Genomic DNA, 13,025 nt, shown 5'->3' with positions numbered 1-13,025 from the left:
ATACTTCATTTCTTTAAAGGTTTTCATGTCCAGACATCACAAAATTATTGGTATCAAAATGACCCATTCCTATCCATCTCAGTTCACTGATTCCTAACATCTTAACTCGAGTTCTTCCTTTACCAGTTTCAGTTTTTCTTTATACGTGAAAATCACGCTTAATGTGAATTCAATATGTACTATAATCAGTTAACATGATTGAGTAAATGATAATATTTCCCACTTTAAGCAATTGATTAATCAGTTAACGCAATTTTTTTACGTTACATGAAAATTTTTGTTGTCAATCTGCAACACTTTCAATGCAGCAGGCAGTGGTGTAGCTGGTCGTAGCTGGGGACACTCGACAGTTGACTCAAAGCTATCATCGCAATCATACGTGCAAACTCTGTTCTCTTACTCAATCACTTTTCCTTCATTTTGCTTTAATTTAGATACCCATAAGGCTTTATCATATTCAACCCCTGATGTGGAAAAGAGAAAAAAGACTGATAAATTGAATATAAATTGAAATTTTGTTTGATGCTGATATGGAACAAAGCTTCAAAGTCCATTGAAATCATGATAAAGTGATCACCAGTTATCGCAAACTGCATGACAAGATGAAAACTCGAGCACTATTCAAACATCTTTACTTAATTTTTTTGTAAAAATAAATAGCTCAATCAAATATTTAGACATTAAATAAAAATTTAAGTAATTGATTTTTATTAACTTTGATGATTTTATCTTCTAATATACTGAAAGGAGACCTCCACATAGTCTTTAAAAGAATGCAGAGAACCGACCAGGACTTCTGACATAATGTCCAATCCTCACCTTCTCGTGGTGCACCCTGTTGGGTATCTACTTGGATACTGAACGAACGAGGATGGGCTGGCAATTTGGGATTTAGCCGACCAAACTGTATGCTTATTGGTTAAACCAAAATAAAAAATGATGGTACAACATGACAAAATTTTATGCCGGCTGGGGCATTGCATAGTTAAACAAGGCCCACGTTCTTTTTGCCAGGGAACCAGGGCGAACAGCAAAAAGTCAGCTACTGGAACAAATCTGAAAACACACCCCAACTCAACATCACCAGAATTAAAGATTGGTGCTATCAACATAATAAGAGCTAAGAAATGGAGCTAGCTGAGGAATTAGATAAGTATCAGATCGACATTATAGGGGTGACTGAAACAAAACAGACAAAAACTGGCGAGATCTTTCTGAGCAATAAATACAAAATGTTATATTCAGGCAATGACAATCAAGGAAAAGAAGGAGTAGCCATAGTATTCAACACAAAATATGAGCTAATCTTCTTGAATGGCAGTCAGTCTCAAGTAGAGTAATGTGAGCAAATATGAGAATAGGGAACTGGACAATGAGACTTATTTGTGCCTATGGTCCCACAGAAGGTTCTACTCCACTAGAAGTGGAGGAATTTTTTGAGGCTTTAGAAAAAGCAACTGACAGAATGAAAAAGGAAAAGTTGGTCCTTGTTCTGGATCTAAATAGCAGAGTGGGAAATGATTGTGAGACATACAAAAATATTTTGGGAAAATTTGGAGAAAAGAGCAAAGCTAATAATAATAATGGCAAATATCTGTTGGATTTCTGCTCAGGACATAGACTGGATATTACTAACACTGTGTTCCAACATAAAAATGTGCACAAATTTACATGGAGAGAAGAGGCAAGGAATAAGAAATGTCTCATTGACTATGTTATTGTTGATAGTGATGTTTTCTCCCTGGTGCAGGACACCAGAGTGTACAGAGGATTTGAAATTGGAAGTGATCACTATTTAGTCTTGAGCAGGATAAAATTGAATTTCATATTGAAAAGAATAACATGTAAGAAAGTTTTAAAGTGAATAAAAGTTGAGCAGCTCTCAGATGGGAAGTGTAGACTAAAATACACAAAGATTACTGAAGGAAAAATGAAAGAGTTTGAGAACAGGAATCAAACCTTGGAGATTCAGTGGCAAGCCTTGAAGAAAGCCCTGATTGATTCAGCTAGAGAGGCATGTGGTGAAGTTGTCTGCAAGGATAGAAAAATTAGAACTCCATGGTGGACACAGGAAGTTAAAGAGGTAGTGAAGGAAAAGAAGAAAGCATATCAAAAGTTCCTGGCAAATAAGTCAGCTTGTGCTCTTAGAAAATACAGAGGCAAATGCAAGAATGCTAAACAGTGTGTAAAACTAGCTAAACAAAAGTCATGGGAGGACTTTGGCAAGAATATAGAAAATAAATATCAAGAAGGTGGCAAAATATTCTGGGGGTTGTTGAAGAAGCTTAGGAATGGAGGAAAGAGTGCTGTAAAAGGAGTTAGAGATGATAAAGGTGACATGAAAACAGGAGAAAAAGATATCCTTGAAGTATGGAGTAATTACTTTGAAAAACTGCTAAATGAAACAAGCAGTGATGACAGCACAGTGGTAAAAAATACTGACCAGGCATGCAGTCAGGAATACATATCCATACTTGAAGTAGAGAAAGCCATCAAAGGATTGAAAAGTGGAAAGGCAGACTTGAAGTATATCATCTACATCTGGTCGAAGATCATCTACAGGAGTAGATGATATTTGACCAGAAATGCTGAAGTATGGTGGTATAAAAGTCTTACAGTGGCTGCACTGCATAGTTCAGAAAGCCTGGACAGAGGGACGGATTCCCCAATGATTGGAGTAGAGCTCTCATAGTATCCATATATAAAATGGGAAATAAAACTGAATGTGAGAATTACAGAAGTATTTCCCTACTGAGTGTTCCTGGCAAGATCTATGCAAGTATACTTGAGAAACGGTTGAGAAGAATTGTGGAAGAAAAGCTGGGTTAAGAACAAGCTGGATTCAGGCCAAATAGAGGCTGTCAGGATCAGATCTTCACTTTACGACAAATAGTCGAGAAAGCATGGGAATATAACAAAGATCTATATTTAAGTTTTGTCGATTTGGAAACGGCATATGACAAGGTGCCAAGAGAGAAGCTATTCAATACGCTACAGTTATATGGTGTCAATGTGGCATTATATCAAGCAATACTTAGTCTTTATTTGAGTTGTAAGTCAGCAGTTAGAATTGAAGAAAGTACAGAAAGATGGTTTAATGTTAAATCTGATGTGAGACAAGGATGTACATTATCCCCCCTCTGTTATTCATTATCTATATTGATCACATTATGAAGGAAAGTGCTATTAAACATGATATCAGAATTGAAGATGTTAACGTCAGCTCTTTGCTTTATGTGGATGATGTTATACTTCTAAATAAATCTGCTACAAGTCTGCAAGATTATCTGACTAAATTGAATAACTGTTTTAATAGATATGGTATGAAGGTCAGCAATAAAAAGACAAAGACAATGAAAATAGGCAGAATCATTGAAAATGTCAACTGTGTTGTGAATGGAGAACCTGTGAAACAAGTAAAACATTTCAGCTACTTAGGCACGATTTTTAGTGAAGATGGTAAATTAAATATAGAAATAGACAACAGAATCAGCAAAGGCAATTGAATATTCCATAAATTCATATGGAATAAGAGAGAAATTAGTCGGAACACTAAATTAGCTGTATACAAGACAGTGTTCAAACCAGTTTTAACTTATGGATGTGAGAGCTGGGTCAGAAGTAAAACACTTGACCAAAGACTAGAGACCGCAGATATGAGAGTCCTGAGAAAGATTATAGGCGTGAACAGATGGTATCAATGGCCATAGAATATTAAAAACGAGGATATTAGGAAAGAACTTAACATTGTCAGCATCCAGGAATGCGTTAGCAGAGCCAATCTCAGGTGGTATGGTCACTTAAACTGAATGGACGAAGAAAAATTAGTAAAACAAGTGTTGTCTGCCAGGTTGGTAGCAAAATGACCCAGAGGAAGACCAAGATAGAGATTGATTGATAAGGTACAAAGTGCTTGGAAGATAGAAATATAAGATCTGATAATGTGGGAGTCTTGATAAGTAATAGACTGATTTGGAGGAAAATTGTAGATAAGAAGTTAGTAATGATGTAATTTTTTTCATGTAGTAGTATCATATCCTGTACACCCCTTGAGTGTGCATGGCACGAATTTGATGATGATGATATAGTTTATAATTTTTTTTTCTAATTTACGCTAATTGATGGATGAATTATAATTATTCCTATTGTTTATTGTATTCACTAAATGCAATTTCAATTAGCGCACATTAATTGATGGATTAATTCCCATCTTTCAGCACTATATCACAATAACTTAATCCTCTGTTCATAAGATTTTCTCAGTAAAATATATACCGAAGTGGTTAGCCATTGCATTCTTCTGTGTGTATGCATATTTAACCTACTATGTAAGGCTAAACAAACTGGAAGAGATGAAGAAAAGTAAAGTAGGAAAGATATGAATGGGGGGGAAGAGTCAGAAAGAAAGAAAGAAAAGTAGGGACCAGTCTATAGATAATATAACAGTTATACATTACATGAAACGAGGCATGGTCCATAATCAGGTATACCTCAGGTTCACCACTCCCATACTAAAGTGAGCCCTTGAGGGGTTGTAACATTTTTCAACTTTCTAATTGGTTGGATATGCCAAGGTTTGTTTTTTTTATTATTATTTTTTATTTTTATTTTATTTTATGTAGGGAAAGCAAAAGTTTTATTTTTTCCTTTTATCAAAGAAGAGCCTAAAAATCTTCATTTGGGATTGTAAAATAAACAGAAATCAGAGCCATTAAATAGGCATGCTTATTTCATTGTCAGAAAAGTTTTGAATAAAAGACCACAGAGATTATGAGAATATAATCCTAGTCATTGGAGTTTAGTTGCCTTAACCAGCATCACTTAAGAAACTTTCCAAGTTTATATATATATATACAGGGTGTTCGGGATAAATTTGACATATTTATAATTAATTATATTTTTCCGTAAGTTACATGTATTAACACACACTTCTCTTCATTTAAAAGTTTGGACCCTTCTTCATTCATATACAAGATGTCAGAAAGGATGGATAGCTGGAACCCACCTGAATCATGGAAGAGAATAACTTGTATCATGATGATTCGTGCCCGCCATCAAAATAAGGATATTACGACTGCTGCCCAATGCTCCCTGAATACAGTAAAAACAATCAGGCATGAACTAGAGACTTGCAATGGTGACTACGAGGATGTAGCAAGAAGAAAGATCCCTAGCAGACGATCTGATTGCGTTCGTACAGCAGAATTCCTCGCAAATCTGCAGGAACAGGTGTTGAAGAACCCTGGCATTGGAATTCGGGCTTTGTTCGTGGAGTTGCTAACTGTAGTCAAGCCCTGGATAACAAGGGTAGCCAATGGTAGGCCGTATGTATGGCAGCAGGATTCGGCCCCTTGCCACACCTCTGGGAAAAGTCAAAAATGGTTGTCTGAAAATTTCTACGACTTCATCAGTCCAAATGTTTGGCCTCCAAACTCCCCAGACCTTAACCCCATGGATTATTTTGTATGGGGCGCAGTTGAAAAAGACACCAATCGCACTTCCAGTAATACAAAAGCCCAGTTAATGGATAAAATTAAAACAGTTTTTGCGGCCCTTCCCAGGGAGACTGTAGCATCAGCTTGTTCGAGGTTCCGAAGCAGAATTGAAGCTGTGATCGATGCTAATGGTGGTTATTTTGAGTAAATCTTGTTGATAGTATTGTAATTAACTCTGCCTGTAATGTTTTTTTGTCAATTCATTAAATTTAATAGATACAAAGAAGATTTTCTTTTTCCTTACGAAACTGTCAAATTTATCCCGAACACCCTGTATATATATATATATATATATAATCAGCTGTGAAATATGGATTGATCTATTTTACAATGCCAAAATGATATAGGTGTTTTGATAATTACTGTTATGCACCAACCACTGTTCACTTATGATAAAAAACAATTCCAGATTTTCCACATTATTCTTAATGTTCACCCAGGGCATCAATGTTTTTTGGAATTTCATGGCTAATGCAGAAACAGTTTTGTACATTTATTTACAATTACCTCACTTACCACTTTTTGAGGTCACATAGGTATAAGAAAAAGTTCTGTACACCTATCTGAAGTTTGTTTAGACTTTTTGCATGCACACAAACAAATTTGCTAGTCTGATAATTGAATGGTTGGTCAATTGAAGGTATATTTACATGTTGCCATATCAGAAGTCAGTTAGCCACTCACCTTTTCAAGAGATTGTTTAATTAAATGTTTGGTTCTTTTTCAAGTAATTGAGAAGTCACTGTTATAACATTTTTCAGCTTTCTAGTTGGTTGGATATGCCAAGGTATGTTTTGGCTTTTCTTTATGTACAATTTTCTAAATTTCAGCTTTTGAGAGTGGCAATACACAAACATTGTTCTACTTAATTAGTACTACTTATGATAAATGATAATTAGCATTATCACTATGAGCTAAAATGTTTAGTAATTATCATAAGTATAATTTATTAGACTAATCATTTTTATGATGAATATATTTAATTATAGGAGTTTTGCTGATTATTATGAAGTTGTGTCTACACCAATGGATTTGTTAAAAATACAACAGAAAATAAAAACTGAAGAATATACGGATGTTGATCAGATGACATCTGATATTGAGTTGATGATAAATAATGCCAAAGCATACTACAAAGTAAGTTTTTGTTTTTGTTTTAATATATAAAGGAGAATTATTTTCAGCTATTTTATTTGGACAGAATGGCGGTACGATTGAAATCAGTGCATTGCGCAATGTGAAAGTCAAATGTAATTAATGGCATGGACTTTTAGAGAATGGTATGTTGTCATGAATGCAACATGTATACATCATGGAATGTGGAGAGACTGAACAGGAGATGAGAGGGGATGTGGATATGTTGAAAGTGTGATATTCTGTTGGAATACAAGTTATCAGTAAATGTGAAACTGGCAGATGGAATAAAAGAGTGTGTAATTGCAGGATCAAATGACCATATGAATCATGGGACAAAAGCATTTGTAGGAGCAAATGATTGTATAAATCTTGGAATGCAAGTAAGCAGGACTACAGAAGTTAAAGAAATATAGCTGAAGAAACAAAAGCGAGTGACACTGTGGAAGTGAAGGAAAGTTGGAATAAGGAAATGAAAGAAACATGATAGATTGACAGATAGTGTAATTGCCAGGATGCAAGATATCTGATTAGCTTCAAAAATAAGATAATCAGAATGGGAAGTGAAATGAAAAATATGCATAGTGAAATGAGAAGTCTGGTGGATAAGAATGGATGAGTGCAGAAAGTTAGGACGGAAAGCAGAGAAAAAGAGGTGACAAATGACTAGAAATAGTGATATATGGAGATTTCATTTAAAGGTGTGGAAAATGGGAGATTCCATAAGGTTTGTTTTCCAGAAGGGGGAATTAGCAAGATAATTGATGCATTAGATAAGAGAAGCAGATGAACAAGCAAGCTGGTAGTGGTGGTGGTTGTTGGAACAAATGAATTGGTTGGAGATAAATAGCATGTAAGAATGGATATCAGGAGAATGATAACAATGTGGTTGAAGGGTGGTCAGTGTGTTTGCCTAGGCATGATAATGGTGAGTTGAGATGGATAGCAGGGATCATGAATGGTATGCTGGCAGGGCTTTTGAGGAGAAGCTAGTGGAATTTGTGAATGTGTGAGATGCATTTGAGATAAGAATGGAAATGTACAAAACTGACAGGTTGCATTTGAATGGATTTGATGTGAGTCAGTTACAGAGACTATTTCTGCAAGGAGGAACCACATGTGATGTGAGTAGGAGAGCAGAGAAGTAAGAGATGTATCAAAAGATTAGGAAAGATAAACAGGTGAGACTGAAGTGATTGTAAATGAGAACAGTAGTACTGAGAGTGATAAATGATAGGAAAACACATGGTAGACAGGGAAACAGGGATGTCATGGGTGGCTAGGGAGATGCCATATAAGGAGAGTGGATGTTGGAAGTAGTAGTAAACGCATATGTATAGGGATGATCACAATGGTAATGGGATGGCATAGGATGGACAGGATATAGTTGAGTCTCAAGAGATAGATAGATAGATTCAGTGGTGATAAAGGAAATTGGGAATGTTAGGTGTGGGGAAATCACAACCTACAAGTGGCATGGGCAGGACTGGTTATAGACCTAAAAGTGAATTGCTGTGTTTATTTACAAATGCCAGCAGCATAAGAAATAAAGGAGATGAAATGATTTTGTTGATTGAGTTTATTCACCCAAAAGTTGTTGGAATAAGTGAAACATGGTTGGATAAGGATATATCTTGATGAGAATAGAAATGGAAGGGCATTATGTTTTCCATAATGATAGAAAGGACAAGAATGGAAGGGGGGGGGATGTTGATGTAATCGAATTACATCCACACAAAGTGGAGATAAAAGATGTAAATAATGGCAATGCTTTTGAGTCAGTATGGTGTGAGGTGGAGGTTAACAGTAAGAGATATTGTGGAGGGAGGTGATAAAGAAATATATGAGCAACTAGGTCAGTGAACAAGGAAAGGGTGATTTGACTATGGCTGAATAGACTGGAATGAAGAGATAGCATTTAGGAATAAAGAAAATGAATTTCTCGAGTTCTTGAGAGACAACTACCACAGGCCATATATAAAGAAGGGTACACAAGGATCGAGAGCTTTAGATCTGAACATTTCATCAGAGGATGTTATTGTAAGTGGGGTTTTGCATTTCCCTCCAGTTGCCGAGAGTGATCATGAAGTGATCACCTGGGTTGTGGTTAAGCCATATGAAGACTTCTCTGAGAAAAAGATATATGTGGGATTACAAGGCTGGTGATTCTGAAAAGCTTGGGAGATAGCTTGGGGCTATAACATGGAATGATGTGTTAAGCTGGAGGGTTCCCATAAATGCTGTATGGGAACTAACCAAAAGATATTTAACAACATTAATGTGTGAATGTATTGTGAAGGTTCATAAGGGTGTTTCATCGTTATCAGGGTAAAATCATGACAAGCTCAAGTGAAGAGAAAATAGCAGAGGATGGCTTAATTGTGAGTGAACTGGAGGTATATGAGGAAATAAATAAGCTTGTTGTCAATAAGGCGATAAGATTTGATCATATATCACTACATGTCTTAAGGGAATGTTCCAGAGAATTGACAGTATCATTGGCATGTCTGTTTAATAAGAGTACTACAACAGCACAGGTTCCAAGAGAGTGGAAAGAAGGTAAAATTATTCCCCTGCATAAAGGTGGTGATAAGTCTTTTGCTATAAATTATAGGCCAATCTGTATATCCAGAATTGTGGTTACGGTACTGGAGAAATTGGTGAGAACTAGGATACAGATATGGTTAATAACAGCAGTATTCTCTGTGGTTGTCAGCATGGGTTTGATAACCAGGAGGTTATGTTTTACCAGCTTACTTATGTACTGTAACACAGTGACAAATGTCTTGGACAAGGCTAAATACATATACACTGTTACGCTTAGATTTTGCAAAAGTTTTTGATAGACTGCCACATGACAAACTGTTAAATAAGCTTAAACAGATGGGATTGAATAACAGACTAGTGAGTTGGATTGGTGACTGGCTGTCAGATTGGTATCAGCAAGTTATTTATGGAGGGTGCAGTCGTCCAAAAAAGGAAAGTCACTAGTTGTGTGCTGCAGGAGCTTGTATTGGGGCCATTGTTGTTCTGTTTGTATATTAATGATATTGGGATGGGTTTAACTGGTGATATGCAATTATTGTAGATGATGCAAAATTGGGGTTAGCAATGCAGAGTCAAGCAGATGTTATGGCCTTACAGAGGACTTGAATAGATTGTATGAATGGGCATGTAAGTGGAATGGAACTGTCAGTTCAATGTTGAAAGTGCAAAATTTTGAAATTTGGTAAGCAGTGGTGGGATGTAGAGTGTACACCTGGTAGGTAAACTTTAAAGGAGGTAGAGGAGATGAGTGATCTGGAAGTGGTGGTGGACAAGGACCTTAAATTCAGGGGACATGTTGCTCAAGTTGTGAAGTCATCATATTAGATAATGGCAATGATGCAAAGGACCTTGATATGCAGAAATAAAGAGGTTATGATTCCATTGTATAAGGCCTTGAATAGATCTCATGGATTATTGTACACAGATTTGGTCACCAGATTTTCATAGTGATGAGGATATGTTAGGTATTGTCCAGAAAAGATTTACAAAGGTGATAAGTGGTCTTTGGAATGTGGAGTACGAAGACAGATTGGAAGAATGTAAATTGCAAAGTCTCGTGAATAGGAGGGGCGAATATGATTGAGACATACGTTAGTCAGGAGTTGTTATCAGTTAATACAGAAGAAATTTTTCATAGAATGGGAGGAGGAATAGAACAAGATGTCATCCCTGGAAACTGTATAGGGAGGGTGTGAGCAGAGGAGTGAGGAGAAGGTTCTTTTCATGGAGAGAGTGGTTGGTGAGTGGAATGCATTGCCTGAATGTAGACACATTGAATCAGTTTAAGGCACGGTTGGATGAGCTTTGTGTGAAATAGTGTATATCTCCCATGATGAGTCTCTGACTCAACGGAAGTCAGAGGTTAATAATAATTTTACTAGTTATAAAATTGTTTTTTAATATAATAAATTAATGCAGGAATAATCTAATAATATTTAAGGATTTTTACATAACCTTAGGGTTTTAACTAACTGCATTTAATCTTTTGTATACGATTTTGTACCAGATGTGCTGTTATTTAAAACTGCATATCTGGTACAAAATCATATACAAAAGATTAAATGCTGCTCTATGCATCTTCAGCATATGCACATATTACCAGTGCTGTCATTAGGATATTTGCATTTTTGTATTTTTTTTTAATAATTAAACAAAATACAAGCATAATGATAAAACAATACAAAAAAGCAAACAAAAATTGAATATTTTTCTGGCCATTTTTTTAGACACAAAATCCACAATGAGTTATTCTAAATTTAAATTTTGTGCAATTTTATTCTCAAATGAAATTATTGCTAGACCTGTTAATCTTTGTTTGGCCATTGTTGACCTTAAATTATTAATTTAAATTTTCAAAAACTTTCAGCACTAGCAACTTATCAGAGTGGTTAATAATATTCATGGGATTGTAATTAAAAATTAAAATTGTAATTAAATTAAATTTTATTAACTTTTGATTTAGTATTAATTTTAATGCATCCTGTGGTCATTTCCTAGCAGAATGATTGATATAGTGTTAACCCTTTGTGATGTTCTGTATCATTATCTGATTTATCATTATTCATTAATGAAATTTCTAAATTTTTACAGTAATTTAATATTGTTGTTAAGGCAGCTCTTTTATTGCGTTAATATTATATGCAAATTAAAAAAATAGAACTGACTTCTTTATTTTTTCAAATCTGTTTGGTAAAGTCATCATAGTGATATCTACTATAGCAGTGGTGTTCAACCCGTCGATCGCGGATTGATTTTTGGTCGATCTCTTGTGTATTCCTCCTTACTTACAAATTTAATTAAAACTGAAAACATAATTGGGAGAATAAAATGGGGGGTGGAGTGTTATTGATGATAGCTCATGAGCTACAGCAAGGAAGAATAGAAGTGGAACTGCAAGATAGAGAAAAGAGCACATTTGAAGCTATTTGGTGTGAGATTGAAATTAGCAGAACTAAATATACAGTTGGGTGCTGCTATAGACCAGGTGATGGAATAGATGGTGGAGATAGTATGCATAAGCAAATAGAAGAAATGAGTGGAAGGAGGGTAATTATTATGGGAGATTTCAACTATGGTAATATTGATTGGGAGGAGGAGAGGACACACGGGAGGAAGGAATTGGATATTATGCGGTTATTGAGGGATAACTATCTGCGACAGCATGTAATGGAAAATACTAGGAGTCAGAGAGTGCTTGACTTGGGTAATTGCATCTGAGAATTTGACTGTAATGAATATGACCACGTTGCCACCAATTGGTGAGAGTGATCATAGGGTCTTGACTTGGGAGGTGGCTAAAGGTGTAGATTTTACAACTAAGACGGGGTACATGTGGAATTACCGGGCTGGTAAGTATGACAAGCTTAGGAGATTGATTGGTTCAGTGCCATGGCATGTACAACTGCAAGGGCTAGAAATTGATAGTCCATGAGAGGCGGTAAAGAAGTGTTTGCATGAAGCAATGGCTGACTGTATACCTAGAGTCCGAATAATAAATCAAGAAGGGGTTAAATGGATGAATAACACCATTAAGTGTGACTTGTTACCATTAAGCTTGAGCTGAAAAAAAAAGAAACAACTATGGAGTGAATTTAAGGAGAAAGGTGACCTGCAGACACATGAACAGTATAAAGCGCAGGCCAGAAGGGTAACGAGTGTGGTAAGAAAAGTAAAAAAGGATTATGAAAGAACATTGGCCATGCAGGCTAAGGAGAATCCTAAACAGTTTTTTCGATATGTTGTAAGTAAAAGAAAAAATGTATATGGTAGAATGATTTTAAAGAATGCCGATGGTAGGGAGGTAACCAACTCAGCTGATATAGTTGAATTACTGAGTGAGCATTTTGCAAGAATATATCTTCCAGGTGGTGACATTGCAGAAATGAATGAACCAATAGATTATACGGGAATTGTGGTGAATGAAGTGGAGGTGAGTAGTCTATTGCAAAACCTCAATGTCAATACATCTGTGAGATTGGATGGTATACCAGCTCGTGTTGTACGTGAAGCGACTAAAGAATTGTCAGTACCCTTGACCATTTTGTTTAATTTGAGTCTCTGGTCTGGGTTAGTCCTGAGGGGGTGGAAAGAGGGGAAAATAGTTCCACTGCATAAAGGAAGTTCCAAGACTGATGTAAATTACCGACCGATTAGCATATCAGGCATCGTTGTCAAGGTCTTGGAGAAATTAGTCAAGTGAAGGATGCAGGACTGGATAGATGAAAATGAGATACTGTATGCAGAACAACATGGTTTTGTGAAGGATAGATCATGCCTCAGTAACTTGCTCACGTTTTATAACACAGTGACGGCTGAACTGGATAAGGGTAATGGATTTACAGTGATTCT

At 35.9% G+C, this 13,025-nt stretch overlaps 1 protein-coding gene across 6 annotated transcripts in view; it reads left to right on the top strand.

Annotated features, from left to right (window-relative positions):
* polybromo (protein) overlaps positions 1-13,025 on the top strand; it is a 686,480-nt gene that overhangs the window by 50,465 nt on the left and 622,990 nt on the right. For all 6 annotated transcript variants that reach the window (XM_090406695.1, XM_090406694.1, XM_090406697.1 and 3 more), the window contains exon 4: positions 6,485-6,632. In XM_090406695.1, coding sequence (XP_090262821.1) covers positions 6,485-6,632 — 148 coding nt within the window. The remainder of the gene's footprint in view (positions 1-6,484; positions 6,633-13,025) is intronic.

Source organism: Typopeltis vanoorti, chromosome 16, assembly GCF_054136105.1.
Source record: "Typopeltis vanoorti isolate ZY-2024b chromosome 16, IOZ_Tvanoo_1.0, whole genome shotgun sequence".
NCBI classification, from domain to species: Eukaryota; Metazoa; Arthropoda; class Arachnida; order Uropygi; family Thelyphonidae; genus Typopeltis; species Typopeltis vanoorti.
Note: the sequence above shows the minus strand (reverse complement) of the source record. Positions and strands in the feature narration are given on the sequence as shown.